Below are 25,522 nucleotides of genomic sequence, written 5' to 3'. Positions count from 1 at the left end.
TATTTTTGTAATCTCATCTTACAGGCCTAGATCCATACTGATAGGGACGTAGTGCGGAAACAAAAGAACAAAGCTGCAAGTCTCACCTATACGTGTAAAGGGGCTCTACACCTTAGAACTTATTAGAAGCGATCCATGACCACAAGCAGGTGACAGTCAGTGATTAGCTGTAAATTGTGGGGAAACCTGGCAGCAAGTCTACAATCTCCTAAATATAGGGAGATGAAGCATTACATGGTGTCCATTAACATCACTGGGCTGTCTGCATGATGCCGGACAGGATGGGTCCTCCACAGTGAGATGCTTTTTCGGATCCCAAATCTTAGAATTGGGTTTGTAAGGTGTATAAAAATGGGTTATTGTAACTAGGTAAGACCGGCCTTCACTCTACACTACTCCCCTGAAACCCATAGCACTGTACATCCAGAATCAGCAGAAGAGCATGAGCGCCACCCACTGGGCAGCTTGGTTCTGACTGGTTGCTTGGGGTGACGTGTCCACTTCCTGTTACCCAACTCCAGGGCGCCGTATTTGCATTTAAAATATCAGGATAGTGTGTCAGGAAACATAAAGAGAAGAGTAAAACCTCAGGGATGTGACGGGCAGCCCCAGGACACAATATACGTGTCTCCTTTACACTCAATTGGTGCTAAGAACTGATTTTTTTCCTTTTCTTTAACAGGAAGCAGCAGGAAAAGATTAAGTCGATTACTGTCACAAACGGCACGTGAGATCGAAGCAGACACCTCGAGAGCCCGAGCCTGCAGCCATCCCCCCCCCCCACTGAGCATTACCACATCGCACAGCTGCCAACCTCATAGGAGGGGTTAGTCCACTGGCAAGATGGAGGAGATGATGAGCGTCCTACCACACCTGTAAACCTGCACACTGGTATGTGCCATCAGCGGGACAAACTCCTTTACCAAAAATCATTAAAAAAAAAAACAAAAACAAAATAAATTACATTTACATTAAAAAAAAACAAGAGCACCCAATACCCTTCCCCCAACCCCTCCCCCCCACCGATAAAAGGAAGATATTGGTAACATCTGAGTCTCTTCAGTTTATACTCAACATTGTAAACATATAAGTTATAATACATGTGCTTCGCATTTCTGTCACTTTTCTGCTTTTCCCTGCTTTTCACAAAAAAAAATAAAAAATTATAGAAAATCACAAAACCGCACGTAAATGGGGAGAAAAGGGGAGGAAGTCCTTCAGAAGTAAAACTGCACTGGGATCATCGGATCGTCTGTACAGGGCTGTGCCGGGGATGGGAATTTTGGCGTTGCCCAGTTATGGGCGCAGAGGGAGGGGCTGATGTAAACAAAATAAAAAATCTGGCGGGAGTGGTGGGTCGTTGAGTCCTCGGCTTTGGGTAATTTTTTAGAGAAACATTAAAAATCAGCAGCAGGTACAGGGAGAAGAGAAAATGTGGAGAGTGCTGCGGGGGGCCGGGATCTCGTGTCTCCCCCCGGTAGTGCTGACTGGAAGGAACAAAGCGAGGAGAAGATCTGGAAGCCGCACAAGTCAGGAAAGTCTCTTTTCTCTCATGTTATAGTTTTATTTGCTTCATTGTGGTTAAAAACGTCTCTCAGCTTCCAAATCTTCCTCGGTCACATTACAGACCCGGGCAAAGCCTCCGACTCCGGAAAATGGAGACAGAAGGACGCTCGGGGCGAGTCTTGAGTGAGGCTGGAGCAACGTCAGTCCCTCTGTGTTTCACAAGTAGACGCGCCTGAGGTCCCCGGGGGATGTGATGGTGTTACACTGCGGGCACAGCTTCTTCGCTCCCTGCAACAGAGACACAATGTCAGGAAAAGCATAAAGCTAAAGTACCACATACAATATTGCAGCCTCAGACGGGGACATTAAGTGACACTCAGTAGTGTGGCTTCTAAATGGAACGCTTAGCAGTGCAGTCTCAGAAGGAAATATGTTTTGGCCCTCAGTATTAGGCCTGAGGAGGCAATATGTTCTGACCCCCAGTGGTTCAGCTTCAGAATCGGACATGTTGTAAACCTCACGAAAGGAAAAGATGTGACCCTCAGTGGTGCAGCTTCAGAAGGAGACATGTTGTAGGCCTCAGTGAAGGATATAATGTGAACCTCAGTGGTGTGGCTTCAGATAAGGGACATGTTGTAAGCCTCACGAGAGGATATGATGTAAAGCTCAGTGGTGCAGCTGCAGAATGACATGTTGTAAGCCTCAGGAGAGGATATGATGTAAACCTCAGTGGTGCAGCTTCAGAATGAGAGATGTTGTAAGCCTCAGGAGAGGATATGATGTAAACCTCAGTGGTGCAGCCTCAGAATGAGACATGTTGTAAGCCTCAGAGAGGATATGTGAGCCTCAGTGGTGCAGCTTCAGAAAAGGGACATGTTGTAAGCCTCTCGAGAGGATATGATGTAAACCTCAGTGGTGCAGCTTCAGAATGACACATGTTGTAAGCCTCAGGAGAGGCTATGATGTAAACCTCAGTGGTGTAGCTTCAGAAAGAGACATGTTGCGACCCTCAGTATTGCAGCCTTGGATGTTTGCCAGACCTTAGCACCGAAGGGAGAGATCATTCTTGACATTTCTTCTGGCTCCTATAATATCTTATCATTTAATTGCAGCCTGACCACCAGCCACACACTGTGCTCTAAAAGTTAGCATTAGTATAGCAGCACCCTGTTCCACCTTGCTCCCTCCCGCCACCCCTGGAGCTCCTGACCCCACCCACACCCATTACCACCCGCACCTGTCCTCCTAGAGTGGTTTTTATTTGCGGTGCGAGATACTCGCCATTTCATCCGCCTCCATATAAAAATGCTTTTCCTTCTGCAAATGATTCCGTGCCTCCCCTTCAAGCCTATTAAATCCTAAATTGTTTATTGCATGATGGAAAGAGACCGGAGGAAAAGGAAAGCCTTTGTTATGGCGGATGTGAGCGCACAATGGTCACGCGGGGCCCGTCCTGCTGCACGCCATTAAGGCAGCGCATTAATTACCGTCTTTTTCTAGAATTTTATTATACAAGCTTTTCACTTTCATGTGTGAACCGGGAAGGGGGGGGGATACGTGGAGCAGGACGCCGCAGATCCGCCACACGTGAGAAGGCAGCTGTAGCCGTTAAACCCGCGCAAATATGGAAAAGAAAAAGGGGGCGACCTGTGAGGCAAAGGAGAAAAAGAGGGGCTGGAGAGAGTCGGGGAGTCGCTGGAAGGGGTAAAGGGCAGACTTTACGAGATTACACACATCCACTTTGATCAAGACACAAAGCAGCGAGGCGTTCCAAGGCTTTTACGGCCGTCTTCAGGCTACGTTTTAATGGCTACATTAGTAGCAGGCTATTTCAGGCGGGGAGGACTGGTTTAATAAATTCAGGTCCGAGAGGTGGGGGAGCGGCTGGTGAAACAAGAGAGGGCGCTTATTAATTGTTTCCCAGCGCAAGTGCCAAATCCCTTACTGTGAACGCGGCCCGTACCCCCAACCAGGAACCATCCTTGCGATTACAGCAATCAGGGGTCTGGACGCACTGTAAATAGCAGCAAACCAAGGCTGACAACACATGGCTAGCAACACTGCTAACAATCCAGGGCTCCACTCCAGAGGCTCCCAAATTTTGGCTATCCAGTTGTTGCAAAACTACAACTCTCTGCATTTGCTTGACAGCCAAAGACTGGTAGCTGTAATTTCGCAACAGCTGGAGAGCCTGTTGCTGTTGGGGCATACTATGAGCTGTGGTTTTGCAACCACTGGGGGGATCCTTTGGCTGTCAGGGCATGCTGGGAGTTGTAGGTTTGCAACAGCTGTAAAACTTGCTGCTGTTAGGGAATGGTGGGAGTTGTAGTTTTACAACAGCTGGAGAGCCTGTGGCAGTCGGGTCATGGTAGTAGTTCTGCAGGAGCTAGGGAGCCACAGAGAAACACGGCTCTGGGTGTTTCGAAATTGCTGACAGCGGTGGAGAGTGGGCAGCCCGGGACCCAGCAGCTGCGTCGGAGCGGGACAGGTAAGAATCTCTCACAGACATGTCCCCCGCAGCATAGCTAAATATCATTTTATCCTAGAAAACCCCTTTAAAGTCTATACCTCATATCCCTAACAAGCCCCTTTCATGTTATATGTAAGCTTTGACAAAACTTTAATGCAATGTGCCAGACAAAGGTGATATGATATGGGAAGGATAAAGGAACAGGATGCTAACTGCAAGTCACCAATGGGGGCAGCAGTGAGCACACAAGCACAGCTGGGGGAGGGGACAATGCGGGTCCAAACATCTTCCCCAATTTTTGAAGCTCTATAAAATGGAAAAGTCCTCAGAGACTAAAGTAACCCCGGCAGCAATTAGGAGCGTCTGAGCCGGCAAAGCAGCACGCAAACCATGAAAACGCCACAGTAATGATGAGAGGTGGAATGCGGCGGAGAAGAGACCGGCAACGAGCGAATAATCTGCCGCGGGAGCCGCTGCGCTTATAAAAAGAGTAAACAGATTTTTTTTGTTCTGTAATTAGTGGCTAGAACTCGTCTAGAAATAAAGACGCCCACCTCCCCACACGATAATGGCCCCCAGCCTTACCAGAGTGCGCAGCCAGCATTCCTCGCAGTGCACGTGCCAACACTGAATGGACGTCAGGGGCATTGTGTAGGAATCCTGGCGAAGAGAGAGGAGAGAATTAGAAGTGAGCAAATAGTCACTGCAGCCGTGCATTAACCCTTATGTATGCAAGCCTTATGTATGATCTTTAAAAACGCCATGTATGGAGGCCCACCCCAGAGACCACAGGATCCACTACCGAGAGGGCTGGGTCACATATAGGGGGAGATTTATCAAACATGGTGTAAAGTGAAACTGGCTCAGTTGCCCCTAGCAACCAATCAGATTCCACCTTTCATTCCTCACAGACTCTTTGGAAAATGAAAGGTGGAATCTGATTGGTTGCTAGGGGCAACTGAGCCAGTTTCACTTTACACCATATTTGATAAATCTCCCCCATAGACAGCAGATCCTGAGTCTGACACTTACTATGGCGAGCATTAGTCCCTGTGATTCTGTGGCTGATACACTGCGGATATTGTGCAGGGATTACACAATGGCAAAACCCTATCAGATTATGGTGCAGGTTTGCATCTGATTCTTTGTGAAATTGGCACAAAAAGATTTGTTTTCTAAGTAAATTCTCTGATGCAGATGTAAGGTGTAAATTGTTCCCTTTGAATCATGGGAGATAAACATCACAGTCTCAGTGCATTAGCTCATAGAACAAAATGCAATTGATGACCAGGCAAGGGGCCTCGCCATTAACGCTGGAGAAATACACAGAAAATCTGTCACATATAACCATACCCTAAAGAAGCTACCACTACAAGCCACCCATTCTATCCATATCACTGTGACCACCTACAGAACCCGCGGCTCTCCAGCTGGTTCCAAACTGCAACTCCCAGTATGTCCTAACTGCTGAGGGCTGTTGGGAGCCTTAGTTCTGCAACAGCAATGATGGGAGTTGTAGTGGAAAGTCACAGGTCAGGGGACAATGTCACCCCACCCCAGCGACTTACCATACAGATGAGGCATTTGTAGCGGTCCCCTCGTGAGAGCTGTCTTTCCAGTTCCCGGATACGCGCCTTTAACGCTTCGAACGTCGTCACTGCCGATTGTTCTGTGATCCTAAAACAGAAAGGGGAAAAAAAAAAAAATTATTAAAATTCACATTTTCGTCAGTTAAAATATAAAACTGAAATCTATACTAAAATTTTTATATAAATCAGGGGAACAGTAATGGCCGCAGCTCATTAAAACAAGACGAGAGCGCTACGCCACCACAGACGGCGGAGATTCATCAAACACCCGGGAAACAAAACCTATAGAAGATGTAAAGCGCGCACAACACTACAGCGCGTCTGTGGAATTATTACAGGAGTCGGTGCACAGTGATTTTTTTTATTTTTTTTTTAAGCAGGGGGATAACGTCTTGAGCCGGACTAATACAAAAGGCGATCAATAGCCGGACTGCGGATCAGGGCGCTAGTTAGCTGGAAAATTAACGCGCTCCTCGCTGCGTCACGCTGCAGGGAGCTGGGACAAATCAATGGCGGAGGTATTGATTTAGTTATTATCACTTCATACGCTCACAGACATTGTTAAACATCCATTTATTAACAAGAGAAGGGAACCATGAGCGCAGATCCGTCAGATCAGGGGCCTTCATCTGCTGCTAATCAAAAGAGAGCCGAGACCCCGACACACGGGGAATGTTTTACATGGCTGTTTCCGCTTACCCCCCGCTGCCTGCAAACTAGGCTAAAATCCTACACCCGCCGCTTGCCTTATTTGAACATGCCGGGACAAATTGTGGGATCGGTTCCTGCTGGGAAGGATCATAGGATGAACGTGGCAGGGGGGCTGCTTAACCCTGTCCTAACCAAGATGGGGGGGGGGGGGGGGGGGGTTGTGGGAGGACCATGCAAACAGCTTAATACAGATTAGTTATCTACAAGATCCACACACCTGATACCAGTCACAGCCCAGTCCCCTGTATGACATCATTATATAACAACATGATCAGACATGAGATGTAAACACCTATACTACAGGAACAGCTATTCATCTATTAGTGCTGGCAACCAGCCTGCATATCATGTCTGAGAGGTTGTCACAGCCCCATCCCCTGTATGACATCACTGAAAAGAACATAGTTATAGTATATTATCATCATCATGAAGCAGACTATAAAGATAAGGAATTAAACAGCTGGAGAAGGAGCAGATATGAAGGATTTAATCTGCAGGGAGTCAGCACTTATTACTCCTTGTATTTCTCGGGGCCGCACTGTACATCCATCACCAGTCTCCATGTTGCCCTCTGTACACACAGGATGTATGAGCGTGATGAGTCCTGGTATCCTCCCGTCTGACCCAGACAGTCCCCGGTTACCCCGGACGTCCTCAGTCATGTGCTCTCATTTATCATAAGTTTACTTATAGCCGCATCTTTGTTGCTGAAAATTAAATTGAGCAATCTCAGTGCAGTCCCCGGGGGGCGCTCCAAGGCGGCTGTTAATTAAATTATCTGAGAATTTGCAGGAACAGAATCTTAATTGACTCTGGATTGTGGAGACTGTGGAGATCACAGAGGACTGGAGAGCGTGGCGGATCTTCAGGATACGGATCATTCACAGCTCGGAGGGATCTCCAAGACAAAGCCAAGCGCCGGCCGTCACCGCACATCACAACGACATGGCAATGCCCTCTTCTGACACAGTCCTAAAGGATACTGTAAGTCTAACCCATGTACAACTTGTTTCTTTCATCTCCTAAATTGCTGGAAACATCACGTTTGCTCTGGCATTACCATGGCAGCATCAACAGACAACTTCCTGTCATGTGACCAACCCTAGTAAGTTGATGCTGTTACCATGGTAACCCTTGAGCAAGCACGATTACTTTGGCACGAATAATAATGTTTCATAGGGTCACAGCGTTGTCTTTAAGGCTCAGGATGCACAATGTAAAAACAAGTGTGCCGTCTGCGCTGACACACTGTACCAAACTCATCAAGTGTATGAAGAAGTAAACTGTACAGTGAGCGACTTCAATAGTGGAAGACTACACAAGTCCTGGGAATATAAGTGTTGAGGCCCAGGACAAGCACACCCCACCGCCCCCCCCCCCCCAACACCACCACACGCACTGCTAAGTATCATGGGTCTGCGTGTGAATAGGGGTTTAGGTGGCAGGTTTGGCAGCGCTCTCTGCTATCAGCACTACACGACACAGCTTCCTTCTAAACCAAATAATTGTGAGTGTTACCCGAACATCTTCCAGGGCCCCGGGAGGCGATGACAGGCTTGGCAGCAAAGGCTGGAATTTTAGGTAGCCAAACAGGAGGATAACATAAAGCCGCTCCTCAGAGTGCGAGAGCGACCGGCTGGAAAATCCAGGCACCATCCAGCAAACCCCACGCACAGCGGCTGCTCGGGGATACGAGGGTGAAGAACACGAAACCAGGACACCTCCCAAAGTCAGGAGTTAAGGGGGCAAGATGACCCAGGCATCACATGCTGTCTACACAGGCAATGCTCCTACGCCACAAAACATTCCTCTGCAATGGCGGCATCTATGTTACCTGCCCTTATAACTCCTTCATATTAGTCTTGTTACCAAGGAGTTAAGAGTTAAATTCTAAAGTGTAAAGCATAGCGGACAGGAAGAGCAGCGGCCTGAGCCAGTGAGGAGACTCGCATGACAGCTAGGCCAGAGTCACTTCAGGAAAACACACGGATACATTGTGAGGAGGCAGCAGTTCTGCTTCAATGCTCTTCTGCAGCTCAGATGAAAAGAAGGACGAGCTGAATAAATATGTCACAACCTGTGAAGATGGCAGCTGCCATATTATCAGAGTGGCCGGGGACAGGAGGAGCCAGACTTCGCATAAAGCGGCGACGCCTCTGTCAGGGGTTTGTTCCTCACCTGTGATGACTGGTGGGGATGCAGATTGGCTTAAGGCCCAATGTACTCCAGATGCCATGTTACTGTGAAAGTTACGTCTGTGCCATGAATTAAAGAAGCCCCATAAGCACCTCTCTAATTACAGTTAGTCACATGGATGAATGCTCCAACTTGTGCTGCTGCCTTACAGGGGAATACCGGGGATGCCATCGACGTCTCTCCTGTACCGAGAATAACGCCTGATACCTGAGGATTCTGCCGACACCTCCCCTGTATGGGGACATGCACACTACGGAATCCCAACAGAAAACCCGCAGCATGGGCAAAAATGTGCGCGGCTGCCAGAGTCCACGAGTGGGTGTGAGCTGCGGAATCCGCGATGAGTTTATAGTCGGGATTCTGTGGTGTGCACGTACCCTACTTGAAGATACCTATGGCGCCTCCCCTGTATCTGGGGATAACGCCTCCCGTCGGTTTTCAACCATTCTTTACACACACCACAAACATTGGTTTGGAGGGATTATGAAGAGTTGTTGACCATTTTCAGGAAGCCAGATGGATAACAATTAAATCTGTTTACAAAAGAAAATTCCCTGTTATTAATCCAGTGCTCAAAAGATAAAGCCGAGCACTATGCAAATAGCAAGAGGAGCAATGCAAACCTCCCGCACCGCCATTACACCCAAACTTCATCTCTTTGTGACATTCTGTTATCCCTTCGGAACCATTATTAATGGGTCTTGTTGGGGTATATAGATTGCTGTATTAAGGACCCTTATTTATTATGGACAATCCCTTTAACTACAGCTTGCAATCTACAAATTAAAAATATCCTGCAAGAATCAATTTCTTTCCAGCTTTGTCTCATTCGATTACTGACCATGCACTGCAGATCCAAGGGGAAAAACTTATGGGGAATCTTTAAGTTTCGGGGTCTTCTAGCTGCCAGTGTCACTGGAGACAGACACAATGATGTTGAGTATTTTCGGCGCTTGCACCCCCCCTTGGCGCCTTTAATCCGTGCAGGCCCCTTTCCCAGAGCATCCCTCTTTTCCCTTCCACCTGATTAATGATCTTGTCGGGGTGATGGATGACCCACCCCAGCAGATTAGAGTCTCCTGTTCCACCCACTGTCCTCCGCACCCTCCCTTCCCACTTCTGGAGGTCCTAGCGCACCAGTGCTGGAAATATTAGAGAATTATTAAATAAACATTCATACGTCATGTCTCTTCCTATAGCGCTCGCCGCTTTTGCAGCCGTTGTCCTGTTTGCTTTAACACTGACACCAAACAGCTGGAGTGATTCATTGGGAGGCTGGCAGAGACATTTTGTGTCATATATCATGCCGGGAAGAGCCGTTCCTTGCCCTGACTGAGATAAAGTGATCGACCGCGACCGGCTGGAATGAATTTATGACAACACAAAATTGAGGAAAACAAATGGGAGGTGACCCGGTGGGCTAGTCACCCTGCCGCAATTCCTGTGGCCTGCAATCTAGTTCGGTGGCAAAATAAAATAATAATAATGCAGGAAAACTGCACATTGACTTCTGCACTGGAACTAGGAGTAGAGTCCTTTGCTGTCTGGGCATGCTGGGAGTCGTAGTTATGCAAAAGCTTATTCGCCTGCAGAAGACAGAGCAGGCTGGGAGTTGTAGTTTTGCCACAGTTTGAGGGGATTGCAGCAGCCAGGCATGCTGGAGGTTGTAGTTTTGCATCAGTCAGAAGCCACTGAAGAGCACTCCTAAAGACACAATCCACAGTAACCGAGCACTAACTTATTGAATTAACTGGTGAGTTACTGGGGAAGTTTGCTGACTAGCTGCAGATGAGGGAGGAGGATCAATGCTGACCGGGTGCAGCACATAATTCGGCTCATTAGTTACGAGTGGCCCCAGCCATGATGGACGTGCAGGATGCATAATGACTGGGAGTAGATTTTCACAATGAGGCGATCGTTAAAGAGGGAAGAAGGCGCGGTGACACTGGTGATAAAGCTCGGCTTACCCAACACATTTATTTTGGTAAATGTTAATCGGGAAGCTATACGCAAAACAATCAATAATGGCGCAGTTTACAAAAAAAAAAGGAAAAAAAAAAAAAAAGGAAAAACAGAAAAGTCAGAGTTATGAAAAATGAAGCTGCTCAGGGCCCGGCCTAAAGAGCTCAACGCCCCAGCCGCCCTCAGCGCCAAACAAGAAAAATGAAACCAATTTAGCTCCAGATTAAGAAACAGAAACTGGAGATGAATCAATTTAGCCTGCCGGGCCGGGTCGCCATATATCACGGCTCAGCGCTGGAGTAGTTAGCGAGCAGATGGTACACGGTCCCCTCCCTCACACGTTTTCCTTTTGAATACACATCAGGCTGCCGCTTTGTGATCAATTCATTTCACTGACACACTCGCACAGATACACCTGGGGCAATGTGTCCGGGCCGGCAGAATCACGGAGGATGGGACTATTTATTACAGGAAAATCCAGTCTTCCAAGGATAGTAATAAGGGTCTCTCACGGGACGGAGGACGGATGACTAGAACATGCTGCCGGGACAAGAGTGATGAATGGGGGTGCAGCATCCTTCACTGTATATCAATTGCTAAACTGGAAGGACTAGTGATTCGTCTGGACACTCTGCAACGATCACCACCAACATATACTCTGCTTTCACTGTGGATCCCTATAGGTGGACTACTGTAGTTGTGATAAGATATTAGAACTATGAAAATTGATTACATGTCCAGAAGCCAGCCATGTATTCACAGCACAACACCAGATGATAATACATACTGTGACTGGATAGTTTTCTGGCCACATGTATTATACGAAGGCATTCCTGTGAACATAGGGGGTGACGGGGGCTCGCTGTCTCTCTATGACACTTATATGTGACGTATGTTTGAGCCAGAGCCAGAAGTGCAAAGCATGGAGGGCAATACAGCTTATGATATAGGCATGGGCTGTAAGCAAGTATGGTACACTACATGTAACAGACACCCTATGGAAGCCTAATCTATGTGAATTACTAAGTGGCCATCCCCTAAAACAGTGCTTCTCAAAGTGTAAGGCAGGCCTCACCAGTGAGACGCCCCCTAGTTGTTGGTAAGGCCCAGCTGAGGAACCAGTTTTCACAAAGTAACTATGATCTGCACAGTCATTTTACTGTTTGCAAAAATCTCCATATAAGCAACATTATTAACAACATTTTTTTTGTACTTGCTTTATTGGTATATAGAGCTTGGGAGACTGGTGAAAGGAGCCCTAGCATTATTTTCAGCTTTTAAATGGACTTTCACCACAGATAGTGAGGCCCAGGCACCCTCTTGGTCAGTTTGGTGAGGCCCAGGCATTGCTTTGGTCTGTTGGGTGAGGCTCCAGTAGAAAAAGTTTGAGAAGCACTGCCCTAAAGAATAATAGAGTGGATGTCTGTCAGTATTTTGGACCTGCTCCAGCTCCCACATTAAACTTTATGGCAGGTCTGCATCCTGTTGGGAACTAGCTGGGAACCCGTCCTCTGTAGGTGGCAAGGGCCATGGCAAAGAAGCGGCAAGACTTTGGCTGGGGACACAAGTGTCCAGTCCCCCCGAAGGCCAGTGAGCCACCAGGAGACCTTTCTGCACAGAGGCTGCATGGAAAGTGGACATCAGCTTGGATAGGTTACTTTTGTTTCACCAAATGGGAGTCATTATTGCAGAACTGATGCGAGCAGATGGCAACTACTCACTTTTCAATGTCGCTGTTCTTACACGTCTTCTGCATGGCTTCCTGTTTACTGCTTTCCCCATTACTCGTTGATGGCATTTCTGCAATGAAGTGAAAATTAAGATTAACCGGCTGCCCTTAGAGAAAAGCACAGGAGCGCGGCATCTCCTTATAGTTATTATAAAGGTGGAGGGTTCTGCACTCACCATCGTTGCCCCATTTGGAGAACTCTGTTGTTATCCTGGTGCTGGGTGTGCCCCCACTGTCATACAGGAGAAAGGACATAACATTTCATTAATATATCGTGAAAAAAAAGTCTATTAGCAATTAAAGATGATTATTCATATAAAGAAAGAACCCCTTGATAGTAAAAAGCAAAAAAAATCTTCCAACCTGTGGCCACCCCGCATGCTGGGAGTTGCAGTTTTGTAAGAGCTGGACATCCACAAGTTGGGGAAAATTGCTTGCTACTTCAAGTGCTGGAGCATGCTGGGAGTGGTAGCCACAGACTGGGTATATAGTATCTCCCTCTTCAATAGATGTACTTTCCTCCCACCCAATAAATTAAAGAATAAAATAAAAGGTTCTCACTTTAGTACTGCACCCCGGAGTGCCTCTCTTTCCTTGGCTTCTCCAGGTTCCTCGCCGGTACATGGGATGACGTCAGCTTCTGTGTACCTAAAGGAGAGGCTGTCAAGGAAAACGCGCTATGGAGGGAGTTTGTGATGTCTCAGTGTTTCAATAAATGAAGAGAACATTGGTGAATCCTAAATGTATGTCACCCCTCTAAAAAGGATACTGTGCTTTGCCATATTCTAGGGTGTCGTCTCCGTCAACGTCCAGATCAGCATCGCTGTCGTGCGTTTCTTTGCTACTGCACATTATAAATCCAGAGCCTGAGGAGTGAAACAAAACACATATAAACAATGGTTAAGTCCATTACTGCGCATACAGAGCACAATTTCACCCTGAGCTTTAATGCAATAGGAAAAATGCAGCACAAAGTAGATAGGAAAAGTTACACTAACAAGTATTACAGTCACAGAAAGAGTGCGAACACACACACAAAGAGGTGTGACCCATGAGCACAGCACTTACAAAGGGGCTGCCAAATGCTAAGACACCAAAGGCGTGTATACAGCACGGCAATACCTGAACCCAGCCCACACATGGGGCCCCTACCGCCCTGGCAGCTGGAATACCCCAGTCGGTGTGTACACACAACATGACAGATAAAAAAATCCAATTGACGGCGTTCACTACTAATTTAATTTGCGAACGATCATAACAGTGATTAATGGGCTCATAAAGCGACGCAGGAGCCGCAGGTGCTGCCTGACAACTGTTCCTGGAAGCCAAGGTGCAGCAGCGACGTGCGGCGTGCCCTGCCAGTGTTACACATTTGGTGACAGTTTTAAGCCGCGTCCCTGCGGAGGTTGACCCCTGATTTCCTGCTGTCGCCTCTGTGCGCGCGCCAGTGAAAACGTACCGCAGCTGTTCAAATATTTGACGTCTGAAACTGCTTGACTCTGAGACGGTGGCCAAAGCTAGCTTGTATTTTGGGCCTTTGTGAAAAAAAATATATGAATTTGGAGCAGCGTCTGTAACGGGTCTTGTTGACTCTGCGCAGCACATCGCCCGCCCCGTCATTTCTGTTGCCAGATACAGGCGAGTGTGACGAGCAGTGAAACAGCGTGACCTTTGTAAAACTCTGCAATCAGCCTAGTTACATGAGGAATACATGTGTACGGGATGATCAGAACGGTGACCGGAACAGGAGTCTAAAGGTCAGAGAGGAAACGCAAATCAAAGATCCCAACGTGTTACAAGCCTCACACGCGTATAATTGGCTGGCGTGATCGTCTGCGAGCGCTTGGTACGGCCGACACATCACACAGGCGCTGAACCGCCAACATGCAGGAACATGGGGGGGGGGGGGGGGGAGAGATCTATGAGCGCCAACACGGAGAACCCAGAACATCGGCTAATTAGGTCTGAGCCATGACGACCTCTCAGACAACTTCTAATACTTTCTCTCTGATCAACAGATCATGAAACCAAAGGAGAAATCACAGGACAGTCACCTATATACATGCTTGTGAGATGTCCCGTATGCTACTGATAAACACGGGCATTGCCGAATGTGACAGCAAACCAGGACATCACAGTACAGAGGGGGCTAATGTCAGCTATGGGGAAGTGGCTCACCAAATGCTGCCATCCAAATGCCTGTTCAGCTATCAGTTATTTCTCCCAATCCCAATACACATATGCATGCTTTCCTCGGTTAAGCATACATACATTTTACATTGGGGAAAAAGACACTGCTAGACCTCAAGTCTAGGTCCTGTCTCCATCTGAAGGAGGCCTAAGGATATAGAGATAAAGACAAATGTCCTATCCAGGGACAGGGATGTGGTGGTCACAGAGTGAAACGCAATTTGCTGCAATTTCTAAATGAAAGAGAAGGGTCACAATTTGTGTCAGCGTCAATTAATCCAAAGAAATTATCAGTGGGGAAGGAGGGAGTAATACCATCTTGGGTTACAATAAGTTTACACAGCAAATAAATAAGTTACACAGCAAATAAATAAAGCGAGATGCTCCCGGCTGTGATGAGGGAAGGATAATAAAGATTGAACCGAGGGCTCTGCGTCTGCACAAACACACCGAACAACAAAGTTGCTGTCTGTCTCCTTGTCTGATCGCTCACCGGTAGAGGCAATTTTAGAGGCGGCAGTGATGGGCACCTCTATAAAGCTCCTGACAGTCAGGAGACAAACTCCTCCGATCAATCAGGGCGCACCTATCAACATCATTTACACCCAGCGCCTCTGACACCACCACTCCGGCTGTCTGGCCACAAATCAACTTACTGTTTTGTATCAGAGTTTAGAGACCTGAACCTTCCACCACCTCCTAGGAGTTCACCACCGTCAACCATATACCAGCATACACCTGGCAACAAGTGTATATAAATTGTTATTACATTCTCAACCCCCCACCCCCTTTCTTCTCCCCATGTGACTGGGTTTTCAGCTTTTGACTTTTATACAGGACGGAACTACGGTGGACTGCGGTGAAGATTGGTTAGCAGAGAATCAGAAGGCCGCCAAAGATGGCATGATCATCCAACTTTGTTCACAGGTACACATGACAAACTCACGGCCCTCCAGCTGTTGCAAAACCAAAATTGCCACCATGCTTGGACAGCAAATGCTACAGTTTTGGCTGTCCAGTCATGATGGGAATTGTAGTTTTGCAACAGCTGGACGGCCACGAGTTTGACACCTCTGATTTAAGGTGTGCTAGTCACTAATATGCTGTGGATTTTGTGCAGGCAGAATATCCATCCGTTTTTTGGTTAGGGACTCATGTGTATCAGAAGACCTGCACGTGGTACATGAGGCAATATGGTTTGGCCAAATTATATACTAACTTTTGATGTTGGTTTTAAATGTAGCTGAATAAGCTTTCGTGTCAGCCATGGGTGCGATGTGCAGCCATTTCTGTCTTTTTGGCTTGTGCATAGAATATCCATTACATACTGTATCCGTCCTGGGTGAAACTGGTCTAAGATGCTATTTCCACAGTGGAAACCATAGAAATGGCAAAACTGGAAAAAAGCGCCAAATGCAGGATCCACACGAGGGGCCTCCGGTATACTGTTGACGGGTGGATGGCTGTGGTAGGTCTGCTTCTACACAATCGCCTACAGGCTCCTGGATTCGGAGTAAACAGCCAGAAATCTTTCCAAATATGGAGTAAGCGGCTTCTGCCGAGTCACATTTCTGGGGGAATAAGTAGCGCTGACAGGAAGGGGATCAGAGCAGTTTAGCAACTCGGGTAATCAAATCCCAAATCTAAAGCAGAAGGGGAAACGTCCGTGCACCTGAGGACTCAACGCCGCTCCGTACTGAACAGCTGGAAGTCATACATGCGTTCCCCAAACCCCACAGCATGCAGAGGGCCCCTGTAAGTCATTAATGGCACACTGAGATCTTTCTGCTTTTGAAGGGGAGAAGTGAAAATACACAAGTGTTGAAATGCCCAATATCAATAAGGAGGGGAAAAAACAAGTCTCCTTAACCCTAAACCAGATTTTTTTATGACCCTGCCGGCAGAATGAAATTCCCTGTTAATTTAATCAATTAATCAGCATATTGATTCAAAAGCAGCGCTGGCAGCGAGCCATTTGTGCCGGCTCCACACCTGCAGCCCCGGCTGTAAAACACAGAGGCGAACACAACAAATAATCCGGCGGCTTTTCCTCGGCTGTTCACTCGTGACCGAAAGCAATTCCTCCAATTCCAAAAAACGCTGCCAGCAGCTGGCACCGGCCCCAAATCCTTGATACTCCATTAAGAGGGATCAGAGAACCTCTGCATGTCAACTCTGGGGGGCGCTGCTGCACGTAGCTACGGCTGATTCAGAAGCTGCTCTGGCCACTGAACAGGAAGGAGGTCAGATCCCAGCAGATGTCTAGACAGAAGAAGTTACAGAGATGTTTCACATCTAAAGTCTACATCTGGGTACAATATCACAGTCTACACAGAATATACACAATAGAACGGTCAAACAGCGGAATCAATGTGTACATATATTACTGATCCAGAGCTTTACCCTGTAATATACTCCAGAGCTGCACTCACTATTCTGCTGGTGCAGTCATTGTGTACATACATTACTTATCCTGTACTGATCCCGCGTTACATCCTGTATTATACTCCAGAGCTGCACTCACTATTCTGCTGGTGGGATCACTGTGTACATACATTACTTATTCTGAACTGATCCCGAGTTATTTCCTGTATTATTTTTAGAGCTGCACGCACTAGGATGCAGCTTCAGAGCTGAAGTCCCCCAGCTTTCCCTGCTTGTTATACTCAGCTGTTTTCTGAGAAGCGTCACCTGATGTAGTGATCACTTCCCACAAGCGTTATAGGAGTTCAGCTGTATTTACAAGCTTGCTTACTGGCGTTAGCGGCCTCTTTATACATATTTTGTTCCCCTAGCTGACCCTAGGAGTGGTGTGGCCGGCCATCACACAGATTACTTGTGTGTTCGAGGTGTTGATTTTCTCTTACTAGAATACTATATGACACTGAGGATTGGAGACTTCCGATATAAGGTATATATTGTGATGACTGCACCTATGGAGATGCCGCTCATTACTCTGCTGTCTGCTTGTTCGGGGCTGGTAACAGGGTTAACTCGTCATCTCGCTTGCCTGGTTCACAGGGCTGGAGATACTTTCCATTACACCGGGCAGTCCTTAGGGAAATTCTCTTCCCTCGCAGCTCGTGTTCCAGACCCGTCACCGCTGGCAGCTTTTATACACATTTCCAGCTCTTTAATTAAAAGTCACAGAGCCGCGCGGCCAATCAGCCCCGAGATGGGAGGATAACAACCTGCCAGGCGCATTTACAGATGAGCAAAACAAGGACGGCGAGATTACCGGGGAGCGGCCGAGAAATTAACCACTGCTGCCGAGGACGGCAGAGGTGACATCTCCAGGAGAGCTCTGTAATGTTCAGCAAATACTCATCTCATCATATACAACATATAGAAGGAAAGTCCAATGGCTTCTTCCACTGAACATTAAAGGGGTTATTGTAAGACTATACTTCATCACCTATTCATGGCTAGGGATCTGTCCCCCAGGACCCCCACAATCACAAGAGCAGCGAATATATAGATTGTCAGTGCTTTCCTCAGCCATCCTGATTTCTGAGGTCCCAGCAGTCAGGCCCTAACTGTTCAACTTCTTATCCCCTATCCAATGCTTAGGCTAGGTTCACACTGCGTTTTCAGCATCTGTTTAACGGATCCGTTTTTTTTAACGTCCAGAAAAATAGGGTCAGCAACGTTTTTTGGTCCGTTTTGGTCCGTCAAAAAAAACGGATCCGTTTTTTTTTATAATGGAAGTCAATGGAAAAACGGATGCACACAAATGAATCCGTTTTTTGCAATCCGTTTTTTATGCGTTTTTTTCAAAAAACGGATGCGTTAAACGGATGCTGAAAACGCAGTGTGAACCTAGCCTTAGCTAAAAAGTTGTAATGCTGGGATAACCCCGCCAACCACTGTCTATCGATGCATTCAGAACATCAGTTATGTGGAGCTTGCATGTTCACATGTAGGTCTGAGAAGAGAACAGTAGTGACGGGTAACTATGAGGGCCCTATGGTTGACAGTACTATGAGGCCCACTGTGTCACTATCACAGAACACTGATATGCCATTGCTGATGCTTGCTTTGATCACTGACACACAGTGAATCGACAGCAGGTGCAGTGTGTATTATAAACTGTGCTAGGATCTCCAGCTGCTACAGAACTTCTTGTTGTGACTAATCACTGACTGACACAGAGGTTCAGCAGCAGCTGTATGTGTAAAGGAGAGTGCACACGTGGAGGCAGATGAAACCAAGCTGCATGCAGAAGCCAATGGTCAGGCAATGAGCGGCACCTAAAAAAGAGGTTCTGCAGCAGCTGAACAATTGAGTTTTAAGTGACACTGTCACCTCCTTTTTGCATTCTGACATCTCTACACAGGTGTAAAGGGTAAATTTAGTGGTTTTCATACCTTATTTTATATCATACTTCATGGTGCTTGTTCAAGTAAAAAGTAATCTTTTATCAACTGCCGATTGTGTTAAGTAGGCGGGGCCTTGCAGCATTAGCACCACTTAGCCCCGCCCACAACACCACAGTTGGCCCCACCCCCTCGTCGGCCATTGGAAGTCAAGGGGCGGGGGCAACGGTGCCGTTGTGGGCGGGGCTAAGTGGCACTAATGCCATTTAATTCAATCTGCAGTTGATAAAAGGACACTTTACTTGAACAAGCACCATGACGTACGATATGAAGTAAGGTATGAAAAACGCTAAATTTACCCTTTACACCTGTGTAGAGATGTCAGAATGCACAAAGGGGGTGACAGTGTCACTTTAAGGAATAAATGCCCGTCTCTATAAATTATGAAGAACATTAGAATCTCGCTTATAGAATCCTGTGACTGGTATGCGTTAACAAACCTTCTGAGCTAATACTTCTATAAGCTACAACAGGGGACATCCCCTCAGCCTTCTGCCTGTAATGTTGCAGAGTTGATGTCCTGGGCTCCCACCATTACAACCAAAAGCTTGTTTTCCCTTTAATCAAAATTAAATTTCTCCGCAGACTTTCCAAATGAAAACAATTTCATGATCCACTTTTACTCCCCTAAATTGGTGTTTGGCCGGCAGTCACTCCTGAAGGTGGATGATGACTGACAGCACCGGGCTGCACGTCCGTCTCACAGTAACCTGCGTCTGATCACTTCTGACACGGCTTCCTCAATAAAGAGAGCAACCTGAGGTGCATTTCCAGTGTCAGGGTAGATTAGGCTCTGTGTCCCGTTGCTGGCATAACCTGGAAGCAGATCTGCACTAGACAGGATTGGGAAGGTCACATGGGCTGACAAATGATTTGCAGTCACTGGGCCAGGGCCACCTACAGAGAGGATAACAGATCACCCACTACAGGGAGGGATCAGGGGCAACGGAAACCCCAGAGTGTATTACACACCCGAAAAGGGGCACCATGGCTAGCGCTTGCTGCCGGGCTCACATTCTGTGTCTCTCCCAGAATCTGACTGGACAGCTTCCTGAAGCTGGCGTTATCACTCCCTCTAACCACTCTTGGCAGGCAATCTAATTTCCCCTGAAAAGGTCATCGCCATTTAAACTGCCTTTCAATCACATTAAGCACGCTGCTGCTTGTGCTCAGAGGCAGGAGGATGCCGTGAGATCAATAGACTGACATACTGCTCAATCTGGGCGCCCGACTCCTCCACCCGACAACTTCCAGTTTGTCCAGTAACCCAAACTGTACTGCATGTACAGAAACAACCACAGGGCCACAGAACCCAGAGCCACAAATGACAAGAGAAGGCAAACTTCTAAAAGTCAGCAGTCTCCAGCACCAGTAGCACTGCAGGCTTGCAAAGCATAAAAGGTATACAGCAAGCAACCAATGCTACATAACTCATGCGGCTCTTGTCATTCTGACCATACTTAACACTGCAAGCAACATAGGGTTAAAAGAGGCTGTCAGCTGAAGCTTTATTGATATGACAGCCAGGCTCATGTGTGCTCCTGCCTGCTGTGACAGCTCCGTGCACCCCACAGCTCAGGCCTCTGTGTGTTCTCCGCATTGATCCGCATGTTAGACATAGCTCAGGATTCTTCTGGCTGTGTTAAGCCGTTTAAGAGATGACAGCGGCTTCTGTGTGATACTATTGCTTTCATATCAATACTGCGGCTTTTCTTCTCCAGAACAAACAAACAAAGCTCCTAACTCAAAGGCCGCGCCACTCATCTATCAGATTGTCTATTGTGGCACATGGGGCTGTGAGGTGCGATGTGCTGCAGAGACCTGAGGCCTGGATTGTTTATGGTGAGGGGCTCATGCTGCTGCACCATTCATCAGAACAACAAGGTTCTGTCCTCAGCACAAAAACAAAACTTATTTCTGCAAATAAAATGTCGGCAGAAAAAGAAAATAAAACATTGGCAGATGATGGCGGCGTGTGATCTCTGAAAACTTCCCGATTCAGCACTGGATAAAACACGTTACAACGCAGCTTCTAAAGACCCGAACAGAACAAAGTTGCCTACCTGGATCCTTCTAAACAGGTCTTATGACGTCTATGGAGACTGGGCCTCTCAAGAATAATAGGGGGAAATAACACTGCACCCCCCTTGCCTAGAGCCAACAAACCTTGAGACTAAGGTTAGAGAGACTGGCCCGCTAGGCCCGCTAACAGCATTTGGTGACAAGCGTATGATACCCTGGGGACCAACTGCTGGGACCCAAAAACAGTGGACTCCAAAACTGCTGTGTTAACGGTATAGTACCACATCAGTCCCATAGGCAATGGATTGAGCTGTGGTCACACAGGAGCACTACCACCCATTCTGAGCTATAATGCCTCTATCACTGAGGCACAAGGACTATAAATGCTCATTAACTTACAAATAAATAGGGATCCACAGACCCCAACTAGCAGCATAAAGATCCCCCAGACATGTCCACAAAACAAGATTCCCCACCTGCACCTAAGAAAGGTCTTGGCTCTTTATTATCTTATTTATAAGCCCAATATGAAGGTCACCATCCCTCTACTTGCAGTGTGGACATCAGGATAACATAAAGCTGTACATACCGCGGAATCCCCCTTCCAAGAGAGTGGTGGCTCGAATCCTCTTCTGTCCACACCACTCGTACTCCTCAAACCGATGTCCATTCTCATTCTCAATGTCTACAGAGTCGTCTTCGTTCATGCATGTCTCTCTCTGTGAGGGCAAGAAAATTGGCCAGTGAGAAGATGGAAGGAGCAGAGCAGCAGCAAACTAAAATCTAGAGCTGGAAAAGGAGCAGCAGATGACATCAGGAACACTACATAGTGACAGAAGACCCGTGCCTGTGTGGAGAGGCCCCCCCATCAGCAGCGGATGTTACAGGAAGAGAGGAGAAAGCAGCAGAGCTGACACTCTACACAAACCCAGTGTTAGGAAGTAGAGATGATATAGACAGGGAAGTGACAGAAGATAGCGGGGGGCTATAGAAGCCTCTCTGTTCCTCTACCTTAGCCAGACACAGTTCCACATGTCTACTCATCTCCTCCTCGGATCCAGACAATGGCCGACTGCAGAGCGGACATACCTGTCCCTCATCTTGCTTTCGTCGCTTCATCTTTCCAATCCGGGCTGACAAAGGAAAGAGAAAGAAAAAAAAAAAAGTTCTTGTAAATAAATTCATATCCATATTACAAGGTCTGACACATATATAAACAGTACACAGCATGGCATGCCTAATCATTAAATCACTGAAAGAGCCTAAAATATAACTTTTAGGGTACAAACTCACTTGCCAGATCCGCAGCGAGTTTCTCACTGCGAATTTGCAGCGAGACTTGCTGTGGATCCCGGTCCTGTTTACTCAATGGCAGACAAACTCAGTCTGCCATTGAGTAAACAGGGCTGGGATCCACAGCGAGTCTCGCTGCAAATTCAGTGAGAAACTCGCTGCGGATCCAGCAAGTGGGTTTGTACCCTTAAAAAAAATTTTTTTGTCATGTTGAAATGTAGAGACACGCCAAGAGTTTTTATCGGTTCGGGCCTGCGTGTTCAGACCAAAACCAATCGTGACAAGTGGGGAGAAGACCATGCTGCAGTGTGTCAGACAAAAAAAAAAAAAAGGGGGGGGGGGGGGGGGGCTTCATAGACGTACATTAGGGACCTGACTCATCATGTGACACAGAGCCCGGAGAGAACAACGGTAAGGTGTTCAGACCCGGACTGATCAAAACTTTTACAAATACTGGAAAAAACTAAACTGGCAAATGGTACCAATAATATAACCACTCCCTTACTAGATGATTGTAGAAAGTGGGCAATAGAACCACTGGGATCAATGGGGGTCTTGGTCTCCTGATCTACTTTACTGATATCCAGCACGCCATCTGTGTGTTTGGCACCATGAGTGCCAATGACCCTACTGCCGTTACTTACTCACGTATGGTTATCTGTGGCGCTTTCATTTACATCCCCTGAGAATTTCCCAAACAGGACTGAAATACATAGGGATTTAAAATTGGCAGCCACTCATGTTCTAGGGTAACAAATGGTACAGCTGGGGACTAGACTGGCAGAGCCGCCCTTAACCTGGGGGGGAGTGATATGGAGAATAGAGTACGACTGCAATAGGGCATGGCAGCCTATATCCCGTTTGTGTATACATTCCTCCCCTCCAGCCACGAGATTTGGTTTTGAATCCGCGCCACTGATGTAAAACTGTTGGATGCTGGATATCCATCCCTGTGGTTCTATTGCCCACTTTCAACAATCGTCTGAGTGGTGAGAAAGTGGTTATATTATTGTTACCGTTTAGCTGTTTGTTTTTTATTGTTTTTTTTTTTTTTAAGTATTTGTAATTATTATTTATCCTTTTTAAAAGATTAAAAGTTGTTAGACTCTTTCAGTGATTTATTGGTATTGTATTTGGAGCTAGCTTCGATTGGTGGTTATTATTTGTAAGAAGTGAACAAATTGCGGCGTAGACTGAGCAAGAAAGCGAAGATGACATCCCAGGAGCCATGCTCCAGGAGAGAATGGGAAAACTTCTGAGGTTCTGCAGCAGCATGGGCACTGCTCATGTGACAGTGTCCCAGGGCTGTGTGTACATGGGAAGGATTTGCTGCTGAAATATCTTGAATGAAAATTTGCAATCTGATGCAGGTTTGACAACTGCAACCTCACAGAATGTGGAACCGAGCGTGATGCACAGTCTGAAAGGGGTCTGAAGCCTGCATGCACTTCCAGCACATTTTCAGAGGGATGTCTAAATGTCACCGGAGAGTTTCTAGATAGGATGATCCTGAAGGCCTGGAGTGGCCGCTGCGCTCTCCCGGAGGGAACGCTCAGGCGGGCGCACTAACTAATTAATCCCGATAGGTGGAATCATCTCTCATCAGCTCAGAATCCCCTCCGTCTCCTGTCGTCTTCCAGCATTTCCCACTTTCTCCCATTAGTCAAAAGTAAAGAAACATGAATCTGACGTGGAAACAGAATAAGTAAATTTGGCTTTGAAGCAAAGATGGAGACATGGGCTGCTTGGATGAAGCTGCGCCAGAGATCCTACGTTATTGCAGGTGAAGGGTTGAGCTGTCATAATGTGAACATGACTCTGAGAAAGGTCTGCACATCATTATGGTGTAAACGCTCCGCTGTCTCCTACTACAAGGAGGGAAAGCAATTATAACACTGACTGAAAAGTCCTCACCCCGGATTATGGCCAACACTTCACCAAGTGAAGACTATGACTGTCCCCATAGCTAGACCCGCAATAAACATATCCTGGACTTCAGGTCACAGACCCCCAGCGGTCACATGGTACAGCGCAGCAATTGATCAACACCGAGGAGGAAAAGTCGTGGAATAAAGAAAAGCACAGGCTATTGGCATGATATGCAAATGATGAAAAACGGAAACAAAATATTAAAAACATCTTTAGTATGGCGATGGAGCGCCACCGGTAGAAATACATTACAAGACGTCAAATCAGTGCTTGTCTGCGGAGTGTTCTGCCACAATGAATGCAGCTGGCCACACAAGTCATCAGGATCCTCTGCTGGCAGCTCCCTTTGCCATTGAAAACCAATGAGGACCCAGATAAGCTTGATGGGAGACAGCTCTGCGTTACGCTGATTTGGTTGTGAGCCCCTGGCCCCATCTTCCTTGTGCCCCTGTGAGCTGCTGGCATGGCCTAAACGTGTTACCACAGCCTGCGGTATCTCTGAACCTGTCCACCATCCACCTCATCTGGAATGTCCTTGGTCAGCAATTGAAAGGCATCTGCCAGCAGCGGATCCTGATGTTTTCTGAGCCCAGGTGCATTCTGCGTGGCAGAACATTCCTCAGACAACCATTTGATATCATTGAAGGAGAAGTTCGGCCATTTTAAAAAAAACTAGTAGCAAGCAGGGGTGAACATAATACCCAAACACTATTTACTTCTCCACGTCGACACAAAGTGCCGCGTCACAGGCTCCGGGACTCCTGCTGAAAGGCACACACCCCCACCCCGAGTCCTGATGACATCATAACGCGGCTGATGGATTGTGCACTCAGCCAATCAGTGACTGGAGTGGTGTCCTGCCCCAGTCACTGACTGGCTGAGCGCCAAGGCCATCAATCATCAATCCAGCTCTGGAGAGGCACGGGGACAGGTAAGTAATGAGAGTTTATTATGTTGTTCCCCTGCCGTTTAAAAAAATGTTGCCTGCGCCGGACTTCCTCTTTAATATGTCTATCTATCCAGTGATTTCCATGATTCCACAACTTTTCCTATTTTTCGTTGCAAATTCAATGTTAAGGAATATTTATCATCCCATGTACACAAGCAGCAGACTACTGCGGGTCACATGATACAGAGCAGAATATATCATCCCATGTACACAAGCAGCAGAATACTGCAGGTCACATGATACCGTCCAGTATATCAAACCAGGGGTTATACACAGATGCAGAGATTAGAGTGTATATGAGAGCAAGGATTCTCTCATGTATACAGGTGAAGGGATTATACTGTATATAAGAGCAGAAAATATATATACAGGTGCAGAGATTATACCAACCAAGCAGAGATCATTATACATACTGGGGCAGGGACTTCATCGTGTATACTGGGGCAGGGACTTCATCGTGTATACTGGGGCAGGGACTTCATCGTGTATACTGGGGCAGGGACTTCATCGTGTATACTGGGGCAGGGACTTCATCGTGTATACAGGTGGAGGCATTATGTACTGTATTTTTTTTAGTTTTATAGGACGCACTTTTTAGTA

General features: G+C 47.0%; 1 protein-coding gene across 4 annotated transcripts in view; it reads right to left on the bottom strand.

The window, feature by feature from the left end:
- Positions 1 to 1,043: 1,043 nt before the first annotated feature.
- Positions 1,044 to 25,522, bottom strand: part of RNF220 (ring finger protein 220) — a 167,388-nt gene continuing 142,909 nt past the window's right edge. For 3 of the 4 annotated variants that reach the window (XM_069981217.1, XM_069981215.1, XM_069981216.1), the window contains 9 exons: positions 21,763 to 21,884; positions 21,341 to 21,470; positions 12,933 to 13,029; positions 12,725 to 12,811; positions 12,340 to 12,395; positions 12,156 to 12,234; positions 5,545 to 5,653; positions 4,562 to 4,636; positions 1,044 to 1,794 (listed from right to left, as the gene is read on the bottom strand). In XM_069981217.1, coding sequence (XP_069837318.1) covers positions 1,723 to 1,794; positions 4,562 to 4,636; positions 5,545 to 5,653; positions 12,156 to 12,234; positions 12,340 to 12,395; positions 12,725 to 12,811; positions 12,933 to 13,029; positions 21,341 to 21,470; positions 21,763 to 21,884 — 827 coding nt within the window. In that variant the 3' untranslated portion in view covers positions 1,044 to 1,722. The remainder of the gene's footprint in view (positions 1,795 to 4,561; positions 4,637 to 5,544; positions 5,654 to 12,155; positions 12,235 to 12,339; positions 12,396 to 12,724; positions 12,812 to 12,932; positions 13,030 to 21,340; positions 21,471 to 21,762; positions 21,885 to 25,522) is intronic. The other variant, XM_069981219.1, reaches the window with a different exon arrangement.

Source organism: Dendropsophus ebraccatus, chromosome 8 (genome assembly GCF_027789765.1).
Source record: "Dendropsophus ebraccatus isolate aDenEbr1 chromosome 8, aDenEbr1.pat, whole genome shotgun sequence".
NCBI lineage: Eukaryota > Metazoa > Chordata > Amphibia > Anura > Hylidae > Dendropsophus > Dendropsophus ebraccatus.
The sequence above is the reverse complement of the archived record's forward strand: the minus strand, read 5'-3'. Positions and strand labels throughout refer to the sequence as shown.